This window comes from Aythya ferina (assembly GCF_964211825.1).
Source record: "Aythya ferina genome assembly, chromosome: 1".
NCBI lineage: Eukaryota > Metazoa > Chordata > Aves > Anseriformes > Anatidae > Aythya > Aythya ferina.
The window spans coordinates 19,470,680-19,496,783 of NC_140296.1; the positions used below are offsets into that span (position 1 = coordinate 19,470,680).

General features: G+C 38.3%; 1 protein-coding gene across 3 annotated transcripts in view; it reads right to left on the reverse strand.

Annotated features, from left to right (window-relative positions):
• Positions 1-26,104, reverse strand: part of MICU2 (mitochondrial calcium uptake 2) — a 151,186-nt gene that overhangs the window by 87,879 nt on the left and 37,203 nt on the right. Inside the window, exon 1 of one of the 3 annotated variants that reach the window (XM_084503707.1) lies at positions 15,586-15,609. The exons of the other annotated variants lie outside the window; for them this stretch is intronic. Coding sequence (XP_084359833.1) covers positions 15,586-15,594 — 9 coding nt within the window. The 5' untranslated portion in view covers positions 15,595-15,609. Of the gene's footprint in view, positions 1-15,585; positions 15,610-26,104 lie in introns of those variants that run through there. 3 annotated transcript variants of the gene reach the window in all.

The following is a 26,104-nucleotide window of genomic DNA, read 5'->3' on the forward strand; positions in this document are numbered from 1 at the left end:
ATCCACAACCTCTACCTATTTAAGATTCTCAAAGCATCTGCTTCCAAATCCCAGTTGCAAAAAATCTACTGATAATATCATTTTAAGACAACAACATTGTGTGGTGTAAGATGATTTTTGTAATTAAGACTTTAATTCTCCTTCCTAATTATACTACTGATGTAACATTAAAGGAGTTTCCGCTCATCCCTGGTGAACAGTGAACACTGACCACCTTAGTGCGTGTATGTGGGGGACAGACAAATTGCTAGCAGCCCTACAGCCCAATCTCTTAGTTAGGAAAGCCCTAAATTGCTAATTGCTCGTGAATTTTTAATCTCTGGGAGCTTAGTGCAGAACTTTGCATTGCATTAGTGCAAAGCACTACCAGCATTTCCATTTCAAAGTTCACAGAGTTAAAACTCGTGGCTTAAATAGTGTGCTACCACCTTCTCACTCAATGGGCAATCTGCTGAACTCACCTAGTGGCTTAAAGCCTCCTGCACCCCTTTATAATCTCCCTTTTCTTCACGTGTGAAAGAACAAAGTTGAAGCATCTGCCACTCTTCAGGCTATCAATCCAGGGACCACTTCAACAGTGCCGCAGCACCTGTTAAGCCCTGTGCTTTCAGCTTGGAGAAGGCTTTAGCAAAACTCGCAGGCTTCAGCCATTTCTTTCACCCAATCCCCATCCTCTGTCATTAATTCCTCTTTCATATAATTGTGCTGTTGTAGTTTTACACTTGAGACTACCAAAGGCATGTTTTAAAGAACCATGAATGATACATCTGCGATGCCATTTCTGTGGCATTACATGAAAGTATTTTATAAAGTACAAGTTAAATCTAAAAACTGATATAAGCTGGTACTGACTGGCTGACAGAAGTGGTGTGGGACCTGAATTATCTTTGGAGGCAGCGTGCAGTGCCGCATTAGTATTTGGCAGCAGGCACGTCCTACCTACACTAAAGAAATGCTGCAGAATAGTAATCAAACTCCCAAATTAAATGAGCTCTGCATTTTACCTAGAGAAATCTGAAACAGCAGTCTGTGCTTAAACATTCTGACAGAAATGTTTTTAATTTTTTTTTCTTACTTATTTATTATTTATGGTTGCTGCCAGAAATCCATTAAGACTATAGAATCTGAGCCACCTGACCACAATTCTTGTCAAATGTCTGATATTTGATGAAACAGCTTTCTTCTACGTTCTTTTAAATTATTTTATTTTGTTATTTTAACACAGGAAAACATGAATGAACACTTCAGTGTTTCATTAGAAACCATTAAGCATTAAGTTATCTCCAAATAAAAGAAATTCAACCCCCTTCTGTAATACAGAACACCAATGAACAGAGAACTCGACTGGTTAGCATCTCCTTTTCGCTCCCTCTCAGTTTACAAACTGCAAAGACCATTTCCTTTAGCAGGGGCACCGAAGTGTTACATTAGTGTCATTTTTTAAATCACTTATGGCATTAAATAAAAGTGCAAGAATTCCAAAAAAGGAGCTGACAGCAGTACTGGGGCAGAAGCACCACTAGGGAAAGATGTAAATTAATTTCTCAAAAAAATTAAGTATGAAGAGAGGAGGTAGGACCAGTTGTTCCCAGGCCACCTCAGCAAACAAGGAAAAATGAGTTAGCTCCCCAAGATTAGACTGAATTCTCTTTGGATGTCAAACACAGCTAAGAGGCATGTTTGAGATGGTGGATATTTCAAAGCCCCCAGAATGCTGTCCACAGATCGCTCTCTTCAAGATCAGGACAAACTCCCAGATTCAGTATAAAGAGTTAAAACTCAGTTGCCTTAGGTTCCTGGGTTCAGCAGAGAAAGATGGGTGTCTCCTCACAGTATTCAGACACCTAAAATTTGATTTATCCTCTGAAAGAGCCTCTCTCCATTCACTGTTAGAAAGGCAGACTAAGCTACGCTTCTAATTGCTGTCTCAAAAAGTGTCTGAAAACAAAGCTCTTCAACTGGCAACCCCTAGGTGGATTCAGCCTGTGGTAGATAACCCAGAGGCCTACTATCCATGAAAAACTCACAGAGTGATCTTTGCTTTCTCACATCCCCCAAATAATTAGCTGCACCCCCAAGGCCTTCTTCAGCCCATCTTCAGAGACTGCAGCCCATCTTACAAGGTCACTGGAGACTTCCAAATCCCTGTGGGGGGCAGGCAGGTGTGCATCAGAAAGGGTCCCTGCACAGACCTAAAGTATGTATTTGTGGCTGAAGGCACAGGGGTGAGACGCACAGGGCAGACAAAATTTGGGACGGTGAGAGAGGAGGCCCAGGCAGGATGGGGTGGACTCTGGTCACACGTGCTGAGGGGGCCTGGCACCCATTGCTCTCCATCCTGACCCGCCCCTTCCCCATTTGTCTGTCAGCGGCCATCTCTGTCTCCTCACCACCATCAGCTAAAAGCTCCCTCCTCACCAAGATGGCCGGCCTGTGGGCCAAAGTGCTCCTGCCCCATTTTGTCAAGTCCCTCTCTGGCTGTCATGTTCCAGTCACAGAAGCGCCAGGGGCTGGAGCACATAAATCTACATCTGACTTACCTCCTTGCTAACCAGGTGTAGTAAAAAAAAATAGGACAGAGTGTGGAAGACTGCACTAATATTCATCTATAACCTATGGCTCACAAGGATAACCCCACCGGCATGGAGAAGGCAGGAAATCTTTATTGAGGAAAATAAAAATCACAAGCACTATCCCTCCCTTGCAGTAAGTCAGGAAAAAGACTAGGTGACAGCCGACAGACAGCCAGGTCACAGCCATCATAGCAACTGTAGCTCTGCAGGCACAGAAGAAAATAAGAATGTAAAACTTCTTTACTGGGAATGCCTGTTCCAATCTGTTCCCACATTAAAAGCTAGTTTTGCTTTTCTTTATGGATGCATAAATTGAGGATGCATCCTAGAAGCAAACACTTCTCCATTATGGATCAAGTTGGTCAAAGAAGCATGGAATTAAATCAGGAATTAATTTTGTCCTCTACTTCCCTAATTTCAAAAGTATCAAAAAACATGAGGAAAACCTGAATTAACTCTTACATCCATTATCCAGAGAAAGAGTTTTGAATTTTAGTTCTAAAAGTTTTTTTTTTTAAAAAAAAAAAAAACTATTATTTTACAGTCATGTATGTGCTATATTTTCTAAGTCTATAATAAATATATGAAAAATCAGATGTGTATTATTTTGCTTAAGTCATTTACTCTTTTGTAGTTTTTTTTTGCCTCAGATGCTTGATCTTAAAATATTCACTATATCTCTGACTAAAAATTTGTCTTGATTTTTATTATTTTACCCTATTTTTCTGGAAATCAGAAGAAATACAACTGTCACTGCCTGCAGCTCCAAGCAATGTGCCGGGTAAATAAGTGTTTCATTTTTGACTATATAACTGGAAGTTTGGAGGCGGTCCACTATGGCACTGTAAAAGTGCTGAAGGTATCTGCAGACTGACACAACTTCAGTCTGTGACTGCGTCCAAAACCACTGGACCCCACTAAGTGCCAGCAGTGCAGGAACCAGGGCGATGAGTGGCAGGGGACCCACTGGTGGACAGGTGGCAGCAGGACACAGATCTGCCTCGGCTGTGGTAGAAACCATGTGAACTGCAGGAACTGGGCTGCCCCAGCTGTCCCACATAGCCATAGGGTAGCTGTATGGATTCTGAGCTTCCCTTTGGTTGACTTACGGGATTTTTCTGGTGTTGCTGTTTAGTGAGAGTGCTCCAATGGTATCCAGAAAACCAGTGACAATATTCTGCTGTTACACCTATGCCACTACCAAAACAGATGGACTTACAGCTGATTTGGTAAGGAACAGGTGCTTAGGGACATGGTTTAGTGGGTGACATTGGTAGTAAGGTGATGGTTGGACCAGATGATCTTGAACGTCTTTTCCAACCTTAATGACTCTATAATTCCATGAAATATGATGCTGTTGAAAGTGAAAAACTGGCTCTGAAACACTTCACCTAGCAAGACATTGATCTCCACCAATCCTCTAAAAGCCTATAAAATTTTGTCAAAGCATCCTTACTACAGAAGTATGTTTTCATTGCAAAACATGCACTACAATGCACCATAATGATCTCCGCGAAATAGCATATTTTGGTTTTTAGCTCATCTTTGATAATGACAGTGCATTTTCAAATTTTAAAATCTGACAGAATGTACAAAATGCAGAAAGCATGCCTTCCTCCAAAGTCCCAAGAGACAAAACTAAGACTGACATACTTAATGTGTTTAACTTCTTTTCTATAGCAAAATAAAATTTTATAATGGGGAAAAAAATGTAGAGAAACTCATCTTTTACATAATAATTTGCAATTACACCTCTGCCTTAAAAACCAAATACCCACAAGGAAACAAAGGAGCACAGTTACATAAGATCTTGGGGAAAAAATAAATCTCCATTCTATCTTTTGAAGCATTTCTAGTGAAAGGAGAAAAATTAGAAAAATTTAACATTGGAGAGAAACAGAAAAATTAGGACTGGAAGGGACCTCTTGGCTCATCAAGTCTCATCCTTTGCTTATCTTCTTCATAAGCCATCAGGTATATCTAGAAGTTAGAATGGACAACATGGGGCAAATTTATGTGCGTTCAAACTACAGTTATCTTGTATGATTAAGCCTAGGGCTCCTGGGGACTTTTTAATAAAGATCACCCAGGTCATTAGAGGGCTTTCACTCTAGCTGCTTTGATCAGCAGCCACATAGTTATCACCCACACTTGTGTTTTCAGCATTCAGCACTCTATTTAAATGACTAAAAGAGAAAAACCATTCCTGCAGATTTATGGTTTTAGAAAATCTAGAAAATGAAAGATAAGCAGAGCATTGCTTATATTTGGAGACTTTCTTCACAGTCAGAGGAGATAGAAATGAGTTTCTGCATAATAAACAGAAAAGGTGCTTTGACTTTTGAGCAGAACAGACAGAGATGGGGTTGTATCCCATCTTCTGCAACAAATTGCTACTTAAAATGTAATTAACAATTTACTGTTTTAACACATTAACAACCCATGATAATACATCTTTCAAATTTTATTTCAAAGAATTTTATCTGCAGGAGTAAAGAACACTTTACAAACTCCAACAGTGTCCGTATTTGAAATCTCAGATAACTCACAATATAAGGTGCAAGAAGCTGCTAGGGTAATGGGAACAAGCTAAGGAGAAAAAAAGATCAGCTACCATGAGCTGTATCAAGGAATGTTTTCAGGAGATGTACTAAAATAAGCCTCTCTGTCTGCATTCACGTACACCTAACACCCCTGTGAGATTTGTAATGTGAAACAGTGAGTGGTATATTTGAAACGGTAACATCTTTAAATTGTGAATTACTCCATGTTGTGCTGAAGGGCCCAGCATGACCAAAGAAGATCACAAGCAGTAGCTGGACCATGCAAAGAGCATAGGCTTCACTTTTTTCACACTGGCAGCTACCCACCATCAACATATCGGGGTAAGTACAGGCAGTTCGTAGCCCTGGATTCATTCGAAGGGCAGGATGTTGATGGGATGGTGTGACCAGTCCCTCCTACACATGCCCACAGAGCAGCACAAAGCCAGAAACTTCTCCTGAGTATGCCCATATCTGAGTTGTCATTGGTATGAATTTTGGGAACCCTTCATGTAGGAGACTATATAACGTAAGACAGCTGGCAAGTCATTACTTGAATATTTTAATGGAGAAAAAAAAAAAGAAGAAAGGAAATGTTTTCCACATATTGCAACAAAGCAAATTTCACTCTAGGATGAATAACAGCAACCAGTTTGTGATGGATATAACCATGAGCGTGAGTGCTGAGAATGTGAATACTAATTTTGCTGAGTTTTGAATGCTCAGCAAAACTGAGTCCGCTTTGAGAACGGACATAAGTGTCAGGCAGCTATTTCAGTGTTTCTGTACTCTGCTACATGATCACTCACATATGTTTCTCGAAGAACAATTTCTTTTTTAAATTGTTGTGCAAACAAAGCAGAAAACCACAAATTTTATTTCAGCAAAGCAAAGAGTTAAATCTTCAGTTACAACATTGGCAATGCAGTTATAATGCACAAAGTCTGAAATAAGAAAGCACAAACTTGAAATTTGAAATGAATTTGAAGCTAATCCTTTCTCCAAGCATCTGTTAGCTGGAAGAGCTGAGATCCTGTCTCAAAAGGTGGTCCGCTCTGGAAAGACAAGAAGATCAAAGTCCCTTTTGTCCCAGTTACACCTGATGGCTATCACGATGCTAGACTGTATGCAAGCAAAACTTCAAAGCAGTCTTAAGGGCTCTTACTCGTGTTTCTAATAAATTTAACAAAACTCATTGTGTTAGCAGTTTTCATTACCTCTGGATTTCTCGGAGAATACAAATGAAAGAGTTTCGAATTACAAATTATCTCCACAACCCTTCAGAATGCCCAGGCCCTATGCTATGCTGATTTTTACACTACCCATCTCCATGCTTAAGAAATGAAGGGACCCACCCCAGCATTTTCTAAAGCTTCATCTCAACTCTCCTTTTATAAAACATTATCTGTACAGTATTTTGAAACCTTGTGAATTCAACACAGGTTGCTGGGTTTTTAAAATAGAGCACAGAAAAGCTGAAATGCCCATTTCCCTTTTCAGTTGCAGACATACAAACTCAAAGGTTATGTCCCTGGCCTTTCTGTACTGACGAAGTATACAAGCCGTAGTTGCACTGAATAGTATCTGAAGTTACCTCTTGTGTTTTTTTTTTTTTTTTTACAACATGGTAGAATTAATGTATCAAATAATACTATAGAAAGATAGCTGCTATATTCAAACGGAATCAGGTATTTAACTTAGTACAAAAACAGCTAGAGAGAAGAATTTTGATGGAAAAATCCCTAAAAAAGTAGTGGGAGGAAAAGAAAACAGCATATGTTAAGTAACAGCATAGCTTCATCAGCACCAAAAAAAGTATATTCCAAATATAACCAGATGGGCTGATAATATGGTAACGGACTGAAATAATGTTTGATAGTACAATTCACTTATCTTTTATTTATCACAAAATCATTTGGGAAAATCTTTTCTGTATATGGAAATGATGTGGTTCTTGCTAAAATAACTCAAATTTCTGTGGCCTCAAATGTCAAACCAGTGTAATATTCTGCTTGAAAGATTAATTTTTAAAAATTCAAATAAGACTGAACATCACATACAGTGACACAATGAAGAATATAAATATACTCCTTGCAAGCAAGAATTTTTATTTTGAGCAGTGCATCTTCATGGGTTCTGTGCTTCAGGAACTTCCTCTGCAACTGCTGCATATAGAAAATGGGAAAATCTGCTTTTGTAGCTGATGAGTGAGACCTAACCACAACATTCTCGTGCTGGTGGTTTCAATTGTCGCAGGATAACAGATTTTACAGGCACTGCAGGCCCTGCTTTGATCATTCTCCTGTCCTCTGAAAGGGAACTGATCTCAGGCTGCCAGTGGTTCACAGAAGACGCAGGCAAATACTGTGTATCAGAAACACTGTAATGTGTGTTTTCTATTTCATTAACTCCATTCCTCCCAAGCAATTAGTTGCACGATATGCTTTATCTAAAACTGCAGGTCTCTTGGCATATTCCATTTCTCCAAATCTGTGAACAGGAATATAAAAACTTACTCCTGTAACAGCCTGAGAGAGAAAGTTTTGTTTATAGAAACTAAGGAAAAAACCTCCCAGGATCTAGCTGAGCCAAGCCTTAATCCCGGTTAGTAAGAGATACAGTATGGAGGTAAAAAGGTTCCTCCCCTTGCATGCTTATTTGAAGGCTTTCCAAACCCTGGATCCCAGTTACTCATGGGATCCTCCTCTCTGGGACCCGGCGTGGGCTGATGCCAGGGGGTGGGTGATGGGTCCTGCACTGGGAAAGGGTCAGGAGCAGAAGAGCCACAGGACAGAGCCCCTCCAGGCACTGCGTGCCTCCCCCTGGCTGCTGGTCAGGTTAATAAATGAGCTCAATGTGTTCTGAATCTCCTGCAACTGGGGGAGAAGGAAAAAAAGATTAAGACTCTAGTTTTGATGGATGCGCAACTGGTGTCCCTCCCTCCAAAGAATACAAGAAGCCAAGCTAAATATCCGTGAAGTATAATAGTAATTTTTCAGAAACACCATGAAAAGAGGATTGAGTGTCAAAGTCTCAGCTTGGAAAATCAAAAGATAAAAGTAAAAATCAGAATCACGGGCCTAACAGACACCACTGTCTTTTCTTCTGTGTACATAAAAACATAGCATCATTTCAAATGAAGAACTCCAAGCAATTTGCATCCTTTCCTCTCTTTCTTGCAGATGTTTTTGTACCTGGGCATTGTTAGGACTATTCACACACTACCCCTATTTAGAAGGATAAAATACTGTGCTCCAGTGGAACAGCACCATACTGAACTACAAAACCTGACAATTAACCACACATGTGTGATGCACTGTTTGATAAAACAGAAAAAAATATTCCTACTCTCCATGTCATCAACAGTAAAGTTAATATGTGCAGCGATGAATCAGTTCCCATTGAAAGATGACTTTCTGAATGTTTGATAGGAAATATTTAAATATTAAAGCATAAACTTGACATTGGATTAGCATGAAAAAGAATATTCATTTATTGATGTGGAAAGCTTCTAGAGATTTAACATCTTTAAGAACTGAGCCAAAATACACTTCACCACAGCAGAAGTTATTTTAATAATTTGATATTTAAGAACAATAGTTTGTAGAAAGTGTATGCAGACTTGCTATAGGCACAGCATGTCAATTTTAAAATGAATCAAAAAAAAAAAAAAGGACGCTGCTTACAGTCAGCTTTTTCAAGCAGTTTTGTGATTTAGTTCATCTTAGTGAGAGTTGTCTGAAGAACAGAAGCCAACTATGTAAGCCCACACAACGGGCTCTCTAAATACAAATTTCAGTACAGGAAAAAGCCATTGAGCTGTCTTTATAATTCACTCAAATTACGAATGGGATATTGTAGCTTCCATTATTTTCAGTACCCTACAGCAACATAGTTATTTTCAAAGGAAGTTTACTTAATTATTCTGAGTTAGATGGCAAGTTAAAAACATACAAGATCCCCCTGTTAGAGGTTTTTTTTTTTTTTTTTTTCCTTTTAAAGACATCAAAGCACATTTTTAAACATGCACATTTTATTTTTGCACATGGAGAAACAAGAAACATGTCACAGACTGTCTCCCTTTCCTCGGAGCCATCATTCTCTAGCAGAGACCTATCAACTGGTGAACAAACTGAGATGACAGCATTTGGTTTCCAACGACGAAGGTGTATGAGATTTCTTTCTTTGGCTGAGACAAGGAGAACTGGTTTTAATCTACAATATAAAATATCCAAAATGCATGCTTTAAAAGCCTTTTACTCAGACTAACATTTATGTCTGTATCATGTTTTATTTTTCAAAAAAATCATGTCAGTGAAGTCCTTTGATCCTTCTGTTGTTAAGAGTTAAACTTTTGGGCTGATGCTTTGCATACATTTCAAGCATGTTATGACTACTGAGCTATTTAACTACACAGGGATTATATGGGAATTATTACAGGAAGTTTGATCTTGAAAAGAAAAGCCCAAACTCAATCACCTTTGTAGAATTGATTTTTAAGGTTAGGGTGGATTTCTTCTGACAATAATCAATGTATTTATCTTGACTTACATTTACAGAAAAAAAATGTCAAAACAAACTTTTAATAAAAGTTAGTCAAGGCTGAAAGGTGTTGAAAATTGCACTTTTGTACCAAACCAAACATTTATTAAATGATCCCAATTATATTAGAAAGTAGGTGTTTTTTGTTTTGGTTTGTTTACAATGAAATAGCAGATGCAACACACTATTTAAAGACATTTTGATTAAGATGATAAAGATATTTTGATGATTCAGTTTATCCTACCAGCTGGTAAAAGTTAGCAGAAGGAACATGAATGCTATATATAATATATGTAATTTCACCTTTAGGATGGTGTTAGCCTAATTGTTATCTGGAAAAAAATGAGAATAAAAAAGGAGGAATGCATTTAAATTCACCAATAACAAGGCTCCTCAAAAATAACACTGTAAGCTCAGTCCCAAATTGTGGGGGCTTGGCTAATGGTAATTTTTTTGCAATTGCTACTCAGCCACTAGGTACATTGCATTAACATATTGCAAGAATGATGGGATTATGTAAAAAGAACCCTTGGCCCCAGCTAGAGATTAACTAGTCACGTCACACACTTTCTATTCTGCCACCTTGAAAACTATTTCAAAGCCATTCTAAATCCATGCTAGGGTTTTAAATACAGAATGCTTTCAAAAGCCATCTGCAAAAGAAAGCATGCTAGAAATAAGCCAGCCAGCTATTTTAAAAATTTCTGTGATTATTAATCTTTAGACACCCACAAAAGCCTTCCAAAAAGCCCAACTCTAACAGCTATTTACAAAGTAATTTAAACAAAATCTTTCAGTACTTGATCCAATTTGATAGCTGAAAAATGTAAAATACCTGTTAATAATATTCACCTGTTCTGAGCTTCACAGCTATCAGAACTTGCATCTTTATTAGATGTTACTTCATGCCTAAAACTGTACAATAGCAGAACCAGTGTCCATAATCTTATTCAATACTAAATCATTGGAAAGCAACGCTAAAAGTAAAATAAATCCTGTGACTTAACATAGCCTTCTCTGAAGAGACATGAAATAAAGGTAGCTCTCAAGATTTAATAAGTAATTATGCTAAAGATAAAGGTATCTCCAACAAGAAAAGATTATGCAACTGACTGAAAATATATTGCACCTTACTAATACTTTTTCTTTCTTTCTTACTTACTTTTTCTTTCTAACTGCAGATTTTATCGTAATACACAGCTGATCTCCAGCAGGACTCAGAAAAGCTGAGTTATCTGACACAAAGTGGTGTGTGAGTGCTCCTTGGGGATGGAGTCACCTTCTTGGCACCCAAGACTTACTGTAAAGCACTCTCCCTCTTCTCTTATCCCTTCTGCAAAAGACGTCTTTCACACACCCTAAGGCACAGAAATCATTAGTCTAATCATACATTAACTACTGTCTTTTTCTTCTTACCACAGTCCCCTGAACAAACCTGCAACGTTTCATTTCTGAACGGACCACCTCAAGAGTGGCCTTCTTTTAATGGCTCCAGCAAAATTAGGTTCTACCCAGCACACACACGTGACTTCTCCCATCACCTGGATCAGAAACACAAACCTCACTGGTGTCTCCTGCAGGGACATCCACCTCCTCTTACCAGGCCACCCTCTGCCACAGCTTCATTATCCCCTCGCAAAGAGCCTGCAGCTCAGCACACCTGCCTACATAAAACCCAGCAACTTTACCACGTCTGCTCTGAGCCCCTCATTACACCCTAACCAACTGAAGGGCAGGTTTTGCCCAACAAGATCATTTCCATCGTGTTTCTGAGCAGGACATGGATATCCTACAACACAAGAGGATTTCTACTCCGTGCCCTTCCTGCGAACCTGCCAAGCTGCCCCATGCTGGACTCCATGCAGGGCAAAATGTATCAGAGAACAACTAATACAGGCTGGGAAAAGGGTGTATAATGGAAGGTATTTTTTCCAAACCCCATTCTTATGACTTCTTTCGGCTTACCTAACTCATTATCAGTAGCAAATCTCCAGTGGTTTGTGGAACAGAACAAGACCTTGCAGGAATTAACAAACCTTCTCACTGTCTCCACAATAACCACTATAAACACTTCCCAGTACAGAATCACAGTTCACACTTTTTTTATGAGTACATACCAGATGCAACAAATGATTTCATGGAGACCATAAAATGAAGCACACTAACCAGTGCACAGCAGGACACACTCACGGCACTGAAAACAGAAGCAGCCAGGTGCTAGCAGACCATTTCTCAAAACAAACAAACAAAAAGCAAACCAGAACCCTTTTCATCTCTGACCTTTCAGTCTTGACCTTCAAAGGATACTTACAGAGTATTTCCAGAAAACACGCTTGTGAACAAAAATCTGTAATTTTACTGTACACTAAACAGGACAATGTTAATTACCAACACTGCTCTTAGGACGCTTGAAGCCCTCCATGGACCACCCTGTGCTAACCACAGGTGCACCTCACTGCTTGCTCCCATGTACAAAACTGGCCAGTAACACTCCTGCCAACATATCCTTTTGTCCTGCAGGTACCGACAACCCTTTTTTCTTCATTTCTCTAAAGGACAATTTTACATTACATTCAGAGAAACTGCTCAGGAGTCACCCTTAGTTTTCATCAGATCTGAGGAACTCGTGATTAAGACACCATACAAAAAGCAGACATCACAGCTATGTCATCAGGTAATGCACCTATGAGCACTTACTATCATAGGCAGATATATATTTAGGAAAGAAAAGAATAAGATCTTCTCATCTCACTGTACATGTCAGCAGAAAAAATCATTGTAAATTGTGTTAACCAAGTAAGATGAAAACCTGTATATTCCTTCCACAGAATACACTCTTCTGCTTATTAGAGAAAATTAATCCCAAAGACCGTTAAATCAATCTACATTCAGGGTGAAAAAGCAACAAATTAGGCTCCTGAAAGTTCTTCAGTGTAGCAGCCTAGCCTACAACTTTTGCCTTACAACTCTACATTTCCCACTTGCACAAGACTTTTCAGCCTAATGGAGTTGCAAGTCTCCAAATGGGAAAACCAGATTAAAGTGCAGGGACCAAACATAACTATAGCTTATAAATCCTTTCTTCCACTTGTTTTAACAGCTGTAGTCTTTCTTTTATTTGTTTTTAACAACAAGCTCTTCTTAAGTGAAGGATTTGATCATAGTCTGAATTTGTCTTTTGTATAAAACGGCATATTAACACAGGGAAAATGCAGGTTTGTGGTGTGATGTTCCTTAAAAAAAGGGGGAGAGGGGGCATTAAATTACCAAAACTAGGAACAGAATGGAATTATCATAAAGTATTTTTGAAAGAGAAATGCAGGTTTTAGCAGACTGGTTACTCTTTGGAGATGAGATATAAATCACATCCCAAAAGGCAACAAAAAAAACAAGCAACCAACAAACATTTTTAATTGTACCTTAATGTGAAGTGGCCTTTGTTCCCAAACACTCTTTTTGCCATACAACTACTTCGTATCAATGATGTGTTAACATTTTTGACAAAGAGCAGGAGAGGTGGGCAAGGTACAAAGCGATAAAAAGCTAGGTATGTAGCAGCTGTTCTGTAAGCAAAGGTCAAGTCGTGGAGCTTGGGGAAGTCTGAGCTGGGGATGCCCAGCTCAGTCCTGCCTGCCATGCCAGCAGTGGTCAGGGCGCAGGCCGCCACCACAGGCCACCCTACGAGCCCCCTGCAGTATGGGCAAGGCACACACTTTTATCTCCTCTGATCCTATAGAATTACCACGGCACTCCTGTCTTATTTCATTAACTGGTTGAACTCCTCTTTGTCAGTTGTGCCATCAAACACCCTGATATGTTGAAGCATTTATTAGCTTTCCGCCACTAACCTTTTTTTTGACTAATTCAATCCTCAGCTCCATCATGACCTCTACAGCCACTCCTGGACGCTTACCCACCTTCCTAGGGGCGCCATGGCTCACACCCAGCCCCTTCTCTTTTCATGGGAATTCCTCTCCCTACCTCATTCCTTGCACCGTTGCCTCCAATCCCACTGTTCAAATTTTCAAACATGGAGTCATCCTCTAGATCTGCCTTGCATGTCACACAGCTACCATGGCTACTTCCATTTTTCTTTCTACACAGATACAATTTAAGGGGGATTTCATCCCTTAAAACAGTGCTTACCAATGTCACTTGAAAACAACAGCTAAGGTCATGAATTGTGCTCAGTGTTTTGCTTAGTGCCATCTTCTCATCAACTCTTCAGCTTTTTTTTTTTTTTTTTAAACCCCAATTAATTGAAGCTTTGCCATGGGCTACTTCACCTTTCTACTCACTACAATTCATAGTGTACCTGTTTCTTAACCTTTCGGCGGCATTATTTCTGAACAGTCCACTTTGCAGAACATTGAAGCCATAATATCAAGGACTCAGGAAATTGCCTTAATTATCAGTCCTAGTTCAGTCATAACAGCCTTCCTGCTTCTACTTGTAACATAGTGATACGATGTTACAAGTTCTGTCAGTTGTTTCAGCACTCTAAAATACACTTGAAAACCCCAAGCTTACACAGCTGCATAGTGTCTTCACTCCATAACTGCACAGGTCTCCGCCATTTTGGCCGAGGCAGCCACTGCAGCCTCAATAGGATTTTTCAATAGGATCTTGCCTTGACTGACTGAGAACAGAACCTCACTGTTCCCATTTTACAGACAGCAAAGGAAGGTGCCCAGAACCAGACCTGCCAGCACGCAGACCCCTCAGGGACTCCCCCTTTGCAGCCCCATTTCCCATGTCAATCCCCTTGCCAACCCTGCAGCTCCCACCTCAGCAGCTGCTCTTCTCCTTCCACCTCCTGGTCAGGTCCTGCCCCGTGCCTGTCTTCTGCACCTAGAGTCTTCCCTGACAGTTCCTGTATTCTCCATTTCATCTTCACTGAATGGTTTCAAACAAATTCAGCTTAAGGCTGACTCCTGGCACAGAGAATTTCAGAGAGAACAGGTTTTTTGACACTTACGAACAACTGGAAGTGGGCTCGTAAAATAAAATGTGGAGTAACCTTATCTCTCAGCAAAGCTCTTGAAGCTACCTGGAAACTCTGACTTCAGACTCACATTAACTTTTTACGTTGTCCCACGCAACTGCTGGGGCACAACTGCTGCCCCAGCTCCTGAAAGCACACGTGTATATTATTTGTGTGCAGGTAGATACATAAATACAGTTTCACAATTTATCTGTCCTTTGTCCAAGCTATGTATTATATTGGCAAAAAATGCCAGATATTTCACCAAGTTGTATCAGGGTTTAACAGTGAAAGCAATAAAGATGCATACTACTCACATTTCTGCTCATTTTCATATAGAGCAAAAATCAGTAAATCACCAGTAAATATAGCAGTCATCAGCAGATGCGCATACAACATTTTGACAGGCCAATTTATTGTTTCAGCAAAAAATGGCATTCTGGAGAAATGCTTCTTCATAGTGGAGAGATACAAACATTATGGCTAATATTTCAAGAAGCGACAACAGTTGTCCACACTGTCCCATCCTCTACTGACTACCAACATGCAACAGAAGTGTTTATCCCGATCTCCTTCAAGGAAACCCTGAAGAGTACTATCAATATAAAGATTTTAAAGCCCATATAACACTCTGGTTTGTCCTTCTGGGGTATTTTTAGCTCCTTGCTTGTTTAGTTGATAATACAACACCTATTACTAAAAACTGCTTTACAAAATAATTCCAAGGGTTTATGACGAAAACACATTTTTAATGAATACCTTGCCTTTTAGAAATATTGCTTTCTTGGAAAGATGCTGTACGCAGACAGAAAGTGGTTTCTGAAGCATCGGTGAAAAAGAAGCAGTTTCAAAGCAAGACAGGCAAAATACAACACGTTTGTTTGGCCCAGCAAATACATTTATTTGTAAAACACAGAATGCTGAAAATGAACTTGGCACCTACCCTTGTCATTGAGGGGAACGCCTGCGTTGGGAGGCCAAATGTAGTTTGCAGTCACTCTAGTTTTGAAAAGCCGAGACTCTACCCCAAAAAGGATATCCAAAATACATCTTCTGCAGCAATACATAATATGCAATGGCTTCCCACTGCCACAGGGTGTCACAAGTTTAATGATGTTTAACTAGAATTCAAAATGCTGCAAGTGAAGGTGACAGGGAGAGTGCACTCACAGCGGAACACAGGCTATTACCTTAGTTAACTCAGCAGCAGCAGCTGTGAAATTTGTTACAACTTTTAACGATCAATAGCAGCTACAAGCAGGACTAGGAGGATATAAAATACTGTATTTCACAATATGCATCCACTTGAATTAGTTATTTCTACTAAGAGTATTTTAAATGTCTTGCTCCTAACTGAGCTTTTGCTCCTATTAAGAATCTGGAAAACGCTGCCATTAAAAACAAAAAGATGTGCTTCTACTCCACAATTTATCAGTACTCTTAGAGTTATATTACTTCTAAAAAGCAATCATAATGATTTTAGTACTTGCCCTGTCTTAAATAAGATACATTTAGACTCTACCAGAGCATGAAAGTACTTGAGAAGGAACAAGGGCAGGGGAGAGGGGAAAATGAAACTTACTCAAACAATAATTTTCAATAATATTAATTATTGGAAGAAAAATACATTTCCAATTCATGATTTCATATATATGTATACACACACACAATATTTTATATGTACTGCATTCTATATATCTATATACATACACATGGAGAACACAATAAATAGCATCATTTTATCAGTTTAATATTTGAAGGAACAGTATCATTCACCTGAACTTCAAATTATTAGTTGTTCCATTTTCTTGTGAATGTTCTAACTGCATGCGAATGCTTCACCCTATTTCTCCAAGCAATTAAATTGGACCATTTACCCATGTCAGCCTTCACCTAAAATTCAAACGCTCTTGTGCAATCCAAACTCCTTAAATTTTCTTTCCAGGGAGAAGGTTTTAAGGTGCCAAAGAGGCTGGAAGTGGTATTAAATTCTTCTATTTTCACTCAGTAACTTATTTTGTACTTAGCTCTGCAAATAGTGATGTTTGATGATGATAATTTAGTTGAGAAGTGTTGAGGGCAGCAGTTTATAGAAATACCACACACTTAGCTAGGTTTCCACTTCTGCTTGTTAATAGTACAAAGCCAGCCTACTGCTACAAACCGTGAAGAGAACATAGGACATTAAAGCCAAACATCTTTTTGACCCTACATGCCGTGTTATTATTAGACCCAGGAATACAGGTAACAGGACTCAGCAGACCACAGCAGATCAGAACATTTAAACACACGCAAAACTTGTTTAATTCCCATTCCGTTTGACAAAACACTTAAATTTGCACTCAGCTTTAAGGACGTATTTATGTTCAGTTAGTTTAACCAGAGCTTAAGCAAACAGGCATTAAGCATAATTTGACAATCTCATTTCCAAAAAAAGCATTTTAGTATGTTTTCTTCACCGAGTTGCTTTACCACATTTGAAAATTAAGTATAAAAATGATATTCACTATATATACACAGATTGGTCTCTCTAAAAATGACATAGCCCAGATCAATTCCTAGGGCCAGTTTGGTATTTTCCTAACATTCTGCATTCCAGGCTCAGGCTAGGGAGTATGATTTCCCTTGCCAGCTTTCTGCTTTCTTGTATTTGATCTTCAAGGTGACCGTAGAACATTTTTATTTTGTCCCATCTGCCTCCTCCCAGTTTTTGCTCTCCTCTGCTCCCTTTGTGAACCGGGTGATGCCAGTGTAAATCAGAAAACTCATATGAAGTCAGTGGATTTATACTAAGTACAGATCAGAGAATCTATTTCACTTTTATTAACGTATAAAAAATAATTACAAGACTGACTGACTATTAAGTAGCACTCTGAGATTAATGAGAACCAGCCTTAACTAAAATATACTCACAAATCATTTACACAAGCAATGATGCTTTTATTTATATATAGATACATACATATACAAACACACACATAGATACACACTGTTATGAGAACAGGGAAAATTAATCCTAATAGCCTTAAAAATGAACTCCTGGTAATTAGTTATGGATTTTTAAATACTGTAAGCCACTGGCTGACTTAAGGAGGCTTTTTGCTTTCATATTTCGTGATTAAACTACTCAATTACTTTTGCATTATAACCGTTTTTCTTCATTAATTCCAAAAATATGGAAATAAGAAATTCTAAGACTTTCAGTAGCTGCTTGTAATAGGTTTTGGTTGCTCTGCCAACTTGCTCTGGATGAGGTGAACTATTTCTCCTGGTGAAAGTTACAGCTGAATTTTCTTCCCTCAGTGCAATTTTGAACGAGCCAGTGCTGTGATCAGACTTGGGTCATTAAACTTTTCTGATAAAACATACGAGGATTTTATTATTTATTTTTAAACAGATTTAGGACAAGTATTGTGCATTCATGGAATCAGAAAAACATTTGTTACCATGCAGTAAATAAAAACTCCTCTTCATCATTAGGAAAAGTAACAATTAAAAGCTCCCTGAAAGCTGAGAATACATAGCAAAGCTATGAGAAGTACATACAGACTTCATGTCTGTAACGTCAGAGATGCTGGATCTCTGTCTTTTTTGCTTTACTACTCCAGAGGGGGGTGGAAAATCTTGACAGGAAAAGGCTGTAAGAAAACCTGTTTGCAGCATGGCCAGAAACCAACAGATTCTCCCTTCCCTAACAATAAATCCTCTCTTCCCCTAAATCATAACCCCATCGAAATATTGGACTGACAGGTTTCACAAAGAAGAAAGAACAGATGTACAATAATGAATTTCTAATCTCCTAGGAAGCACAGCACAATTGAAGAAAGCCAAAAATAGAAAGTAAGGCTGTGAGGGTAGCACCAGAGAGAGCCACTGCTCACTTCCCAGCACTCTCTCCCCAGATTCTGTAGGGTAATTAAGTTAATGGGTCACCTGCCATGGCCTACAAAATTAAAAATTGAGTGAGAAAGGGTTTAGTGACCAAGATAAACAAGGCACACTTTGGGGAAACTTGGTGTTCTTTCCTCAAATTTATACTCTTGGAGTTTCTTTTCTATCATGTTTCTAAATCTGGCTCAGCTTTGAGGATCTCATTTTCTACACTCATCGAAAAGCCTCTATAACATGATGCCTTCCTCTGTTGGCCTGGAGGTGGCTAGACCGGCCTTTACTTCTTTCCTTCTTCGAAACTGCCACTTTCCATGAAAATTAGTATGCAATTACACCATTGTCACTTTGTAATTAATTTTATGGCATTTGAGACATCCAATAATCAAGCTAATACAGGAATGCCCAGCCGCAGGAAATAATTGCAACCTTTACAGTGCACGATAAACAATAATATAATAAATTCGTCCTTCAAATCACCAGAAAAGCATTGGCATTCACTTAAAAAGAAAGTATAATAAATGAAGAAGCCCTCTCACTCCATTAGTTCATCTAAACAAAATATGTTAAATTAAGATTGTGTATTAACTGTTCCTCTGATTTCAACATTTATTTCAAACTGGAACAACATCCACGAACCAGCACAAATAATGCAATAATTGTTTACATGATATTTTAATAGGGAAAGCCAAGGTATTAACGGTCTTTTGTGACAGTAAGGATTTAATGCACTTCCTTATAAGAACTTTTTTTTTTTTTTTTGGATAAAATAAAAGCATAAATAAGAAATCCCTCACAAATAAACCACAGAAGAGATTCCAGCTCCCCACCCCTGAGCATTCTTGCTCTCAAGTCAGACAGCATTTTACAGGGAAGATACAGAGCTTCCCTTTGAGTAAAAAGGAAAGAATGCCAATAATTAGCCACCCAGGAGGCATTTGTTTCACAATATTTTTGTTACTCCATGGCTTCCATTGTGATAGGATTTGTGAAGACTTACAAGCAGGCTTGGAATATAGCTTCTAATTCAGCAGTGCTGGCTTGCCGTAAGTAACCCTCATTTGTTTGTCAGAAATCATCAAGGTCGTTACGTTTTCCTCGACATTGTCAATGGCCACAGAGAGGCGAGGATTTTTTGTGGTGCACTCCAGAAATCTGAGCTAAAACCAACAGCAATTATATAACGCTGTTCTCACTCCATTAAAAGGGACAAAATTTGTGGCTGTTTTAAAAAGCAGAATAAAATACTTATGGCTGACTTAATACCGGCAAACTTAAGGAATTGAGTGAAATGCTAATTCTGAAAGCTGATTTAGAAAAGACCTAAATATCATAATTCAGATGCAAAAACCTTATGAGAACTTACTAGTCTTCTATCCAAAGACTTGGGAGATTATAAATCACTGAACTACAGGCATAGGTGCAATGACAGAGATGAATAGAGATGCTTGCTCTCTGGAACGATGAAAAAAATCTCTCAAAACCAAAACAAACAAAAGGTCTCTGAAAGGACTATTATCAGTACGTTTTTACTGTATTCAGGGTCACAGTCTGGAAACAGCAAACACTGACATCAAAGCACGAGAAAGCCAAATTATACTCTACTGAATAAAGCGTGGTACAATTTTCATACAAAAGATTCTGCTTTTAAAACCAGGACAGGATATGTATCCCTTTTTTTTTTTTCTTTCCTTTTTTTTTTTTTTTAATCTTAAAGAGTCATTTTTATTTAAACAAAGAAAACCTGGCCATTCAGTTAACATTCTTAACAGGAAAGCCAGAGGTTGAGCAGGTGAAACAACTATACCAACCTACCCTGAATTATGTAGGTGTCTCTTCCATGTCAGACATTACTGGGACAATGTTGAAACGCTAGTTTCTTGCCTTTTTTTCCTCAGCTGGTTCAGATGTGGAAGAATGAATACACACTTATAGAGGAAATATAAATATATATTGAAGTTTATTGGTTTTGCTTCGTACTGAAAAATATTTGTATAGAAATGTTCTGAAACGAATCACATTTTGTTTTTGCGTAACTTCATTTCAAATCTTTAGTTTCACTGAAACATTAAAAAACAGCTATGCTATTTGGAAGGATACTTCACATCACCCCAAATTCTCCTTTACCTTTGCCTAATTGTTTCAAAAATGCTTTTCTTCTTTTCTGCCCCAAAACATGTATTGAAATCACTTACGAAAAACTCAACTCTATCTCAACTATACAATTCCATATCTAAAACTTTTAGAAGATCAAATGTATCCTTACTCAAATACACTTTTACTGCACTTTTTCTACTACTTGATCTAATGCAAATGCACACCTAGCATGTGCTACGTTAATATCATCGTAGAAAAAAAGACGAACTGAAAAGAAAAAAGAAAACTATCCTAATAAAAATTTGAATGTAACTAGTAGACATTAAATTTTCCTTATCAAATCCACAACTATCAGAAGTGGAAAAAATAAGTTACTGTTGAATCACCTCTGCAGCTTCTGCTAGTCTCTTTGAGCGCACACCTTCAGTTCTCAGGCCTAAAGCAGCTGAGCCTTCTTCAGCAATGAACACTGTAATTCCTTAGACTTGGACAAGTACTGCAGTAGTCCCAACTACTCACCACCATTACCTAAGCAGGTTTGATTTGCAGCCATCATCACCCTTTAGGAGGAACAGACTTGCCATGACAATAGCAGCCACTGACCTAGCAGCTCTCTAGAAGTACCATTTCAAACAAAATTAATTATCACTGGGAACAAAAGTGCTTTAAAGAACACAAATCTGCCTTCTGTCATTTCCAAATGATAACATCCCCATACATTCACAAATAAAGATGTTATTACACTTTAAACAAAGCCAAGACTTTGACATCCATCAAATTAATGACTCAAAAAAAACCAAAAACCAACAGACCTCCACAAAGAGACAAAGGACTCCAGAACTGATTTAGACTCCAGAGAACAAGTAGAAAGAAATATTTTCCTATCTATAAATCTAACACAATTACAGTAAAACATTTGAAAAAGGGTAGTTTATCCATTATTCTAATCTGCATATAAGTCTTACTATTAGTATCAAAAAATCCACACCTGGATTAATCAGTATATATAATATATATATATATTTAAGCATTGACTTAGGTGTCTATGCAAAGCTACAATCTGCATACATAGAGCCCAATTCTTCCTTCGCATCTTCCCAGTTCTCAATGAGTAGCAGTACCTCAACAGAATAAGACTCTTGAAATAATCAGTTTTAACAGAGTACATTACTGTCATATTGTGTATACACAAATTTAGAAAATTTGACAGCTGTCAAATACCAACACTTCAGATGCATGCTATTTTTTTTCCAAACAGCAGAAGTCATAGCAAGGTATGCTTCTATCTACTTCTGCACCAAGCTATGGGAACAAAATAAGAGAAAACCTTCTTAATTCAAAATTGATTATGTTTTAATTTGAAATGGCTCCACTCAAAATCCAGCACAAATAGCTCTATTTTTATATATCACAGTTAGACAGACATCTAACAAGCTCATTCACCTCAAACAGAAAGAAAACTTCAAAAGAAGAATTTTCAGATTTTTCCACGCAACATAATGAATTCAGGCAATTAAAAGGCAAATGGAATTCTTCATAGGAAGACTACTTGGAAGTCCCAAATAAACTATCAGCCATCCCTCAATACTCCTACAGCTTCACAAGACATCTGGGGTTGACCTGAAGAGTTGCAGAGTGATGGTGTCTGAAGACTTGATGATGTTAGAGGTCTTTTGCAGCCTACTCTGTGCCCCTCTGTCCTGCCTCACCACGAGGCTGTGAGCTGCTACAAGAGGGGCCAGGACTTTGCTCGGGTTCAGGGAGGTCCACGTCCTGTCTGCATCGCAGCCCCACCTCTGCCCGCTGGTGCAGGAGATGGCTCGGGGGAAAAATCGAACCTGGCACAGGATGCTCGCGAGCAAGAACCTTTGCTCAGGCAGATCTGGAAAGTTTTTAAATTTAAAATTAAATGGGGAAGAAGGGGAAGCGAGAGAGGAAAGCAAATAATGATCAGAAACACCAAGAGGGAATTTCCAACCCTAAACTAAAGCACATTTTTACGACTGTGGACTGCAGGCTTTAGAAAACGTAGAATTGATTTTGCTAACTAAACGTGAGTTGTCAACTTGTTAGGAGAGAGCAGTGCCAGTAGCTCCAAAATCACGTTAATTCTTAACGAGGGCTGGCACAGCAAGAATCCCGACAATTGTTAGCATATATCTGGGCTCAAGAAACAGATTTAAACAAGTCTGTCTGGGAATGCTTAACTCACAATGTTAGCAGGAGAAAAGATAATGAGCTAAACCATTTGGAGCACAGATCTACCACTTGACTTATCAGAGAAGTACAGGTCAAATCTTTTCATTCCACTGCAGATAGAAAATGCAGCTTAGAGGCTACAGATCAAATTAAAAAGCGGGGCTCAGTGGGAGAAAAAAAGGAAAACAAAAAGCCTTTAAGTAACCGATCAGCATGTACCACACTTACATTTTTTGGCATTTTCTGACTTCTGAGATTAAACGACAAATACACATCACTGCGTCACTTACAAAATATCATATTTATCAGAAAAGATAAACCCCAAACTGATCAGAATGCATTTAAAAGACAGACTGGTTCTTCAGATAAGGCAGAAGAATGTGCACCTCTGGCACCTGTTGAATATACACAGCGTATCAGCTTGTCTGAATTTTTCTTAAAATTTTAAGGCTACAGAAATCACTTAGTGATGTGGAAAATATTTTATAGTCTGTCTGCAGGCAGCTGCATATGAAACTACCAGATCATGGGACTATTGCTGACTTTCTGCTGAAAGCTGTGCTCCCATCACACTGTGTGGGTTTAGGAATTCTACTGAATCCAACCTAATCTCAAAAATAAGACTGGAAGTTACTTCAGTAGCATCTTATTCATATACTATGGCTTTTCACTTAAATCTTCTGAAGCTAATTTGAAGTACTGACAGCATGGGCAGAAGTTTAAATAAGAGTTGGGGATTTGCCTTTTTTTTTTTTTTTTTTTTTTTTTAAATATCTCATGTAGGCTTCCAGAAATTTTAGACAACCACTTTAGCTTACCAAATGTAACCTTTGAAATTAAATACTTACATAACTGGTTTTATAACAAGAAGATTATTCCTCTAACAGCAGAAGAGGCTACAGACTTGGCAAATCCTTCTCCCCAGTATAGCCCACAGCAGTTCCAGGAGTGGGGTATGACACTGGAGGGAAGACAGGCATATGACAGTGTCAGCTGGGAGGAAGGAATACCTCACTCCTGAATGAACACAGACCCCAGACAGGAAACTGCAGCCCCCTGACCCAAACAGAAAGGAGATGCCTGAATCAAGAGAGCACTCTCTTCCCCACCAGGGAGCTTGTCCTCCAAGGTGGAATTCATGAAAAAAGGCTCCACGAACTGGAAAAGCAAGTGAAAAGAAAGGGGTACATTTAAGCACTGCAGTGTAAGCACACATCCTCACAAGGATCTAATAGGAGACAGAAGGTTATGGCCAGGAGGCAGAGAGCCAGCTCGTGCCACCAGGGAATGCTGAAATGCAACCACTCTGCAGCATTCATTGGAGAATATTCTGAATGCAGCAGGCTCAAATTTCAAGTAAAAAAAAAAAAGGCAGACATTGAAAACAAAGCAAATATATATATAGGTCAAGGTAAAAGGTATACTAATTTTTAATTTTATTTCATGCATTTTCATGTATAGGAGAGAAAGAAGCTTCAGCAAGTGGCTTTGCACTGCTGGAGCAGTCCATCCTTGCAGTGCACATCATGGGTTTACAACCTGAAACATGCAATACGGCCAACAGAGAGGTTGGCCCCTCTGCCCAGGGATTTCACATCCCATCAAATGACATCTGTGAACTTCACAACAGAGATTAAAACCACAGATCAGAACCCAGCCATGGGGTAGTTTCATAAAGGCACAGAGCATTTAGCGTGTCTAAAAACACAATAATTATTTCTAAACAGGGAAGTTTAACAACTGATACCTGTATATATAGCTATTAATATATTAGCAGTTTTCTCTGAATCAATAGACTTTTTTTCACAGATTCTTCGTAATACTGAAAGTACAAGAAATTATTTCTTTTAAAATTTTCCCAGTGTGTGGCACAGAAAGATGGCTGTAAAATAGGTTTTAGCGCTGCAAATTTGATGTCTCATGCAGAGACACCATAAAACAAAGACAGGAATCAACTAAATGAAATTATTTAATTAACAGCAATTTGTTCCACAACAGTTTAAAATATGGATGAGACTGCCAATTACGCAGCTGCTAAACAGAACAACTCATTAAATAATTAAAATTGGATTATTAATTTTCTAGTCTTGATGTAATTTACTCATATAACATGTAAGTATCTCCATGATTTATACCCGTGGTAGAAACTCATTTTGTGATTTGCCTATATTTTACTAAAATTATTACTCTGTTTCTAGCTGCATGTGTTTTATAAACACTCAGCTTATGATTATTTTCAAGTACGATGAGTGGCAAACTGACTGTAATACTAACATGAGAGGGAATCAATATGCATGCAGCTTTCAAATACTCTTGAAAAAAAAAAAAAAATCAAGGGAGGTTTAAAGTGGGATGTGCCAGTACTGCAATTCTATTATACAGGGACAAGAAAACATAAGACAACCTCTCATTCATGCAGGACAAATAGCTGTGCCAAAAGCACAAATTACACCTAATTACAGGGTATAACTCTGTCATCTTTCTTTTTATAACCTAGCCGTTTACACACTTTGATTTTTGACTTCCATTTGGGTTTATTAACATCAAAGCTTTGTCATCACTTATCTGTTTCTACAGACTTTTTTACCTGAGGCAATAAATAAAAACTTCTTTGCATTTCAGCTTTTCGGATGCAAGAAAGGTTTAGTCTACATTGTTCTTATGATGTTTCATGCTTATTAAACTTTTGTATGTTGTTGTAAAGTTTATTGCCTTTGGCATACCAATCTTAAATGTACTATAATTAAACCTACTCGCATTGCATATAAATGCATTAGCACTATCCTATGATAAATTTTGTTCTTACTGTTAATGCTATTTTTCATGTAATTACACTGTCTTGAATAAAAGTGTAATGGACAATTTAGTTTAATGCATTGTTTAGCTTTTTGTCAAACAAAATAGCAATGTATTTTTAATTAAACTATACAGGGCTTTTCCTCTATATAGAGATTACAGCAAAAAACACAGATGGCCACCCTTGATGAAATGGGGAAAGTAAAGTTAGTGTTAGAAGGATAAAATCATCCTGACAGTCATACAGAAAAGATCCCTCTAAAGATGAAATCAGAGAAAGGTGAATGACAGACTTCTGTCTGAAAGCTAATGAGCACTAATACATTGTCTAAACCTAATCTGAGGTCACCAACTGCTAGATTTCAAATTCCTCATACAGCATTAAAAAGATATTAAGATATTGCAAAATTAAATGTCTCTTGAATCACATACATGTCTGAATCCAATCTTATCCAATATGGGTAAGAATATTCCTGAAAGAA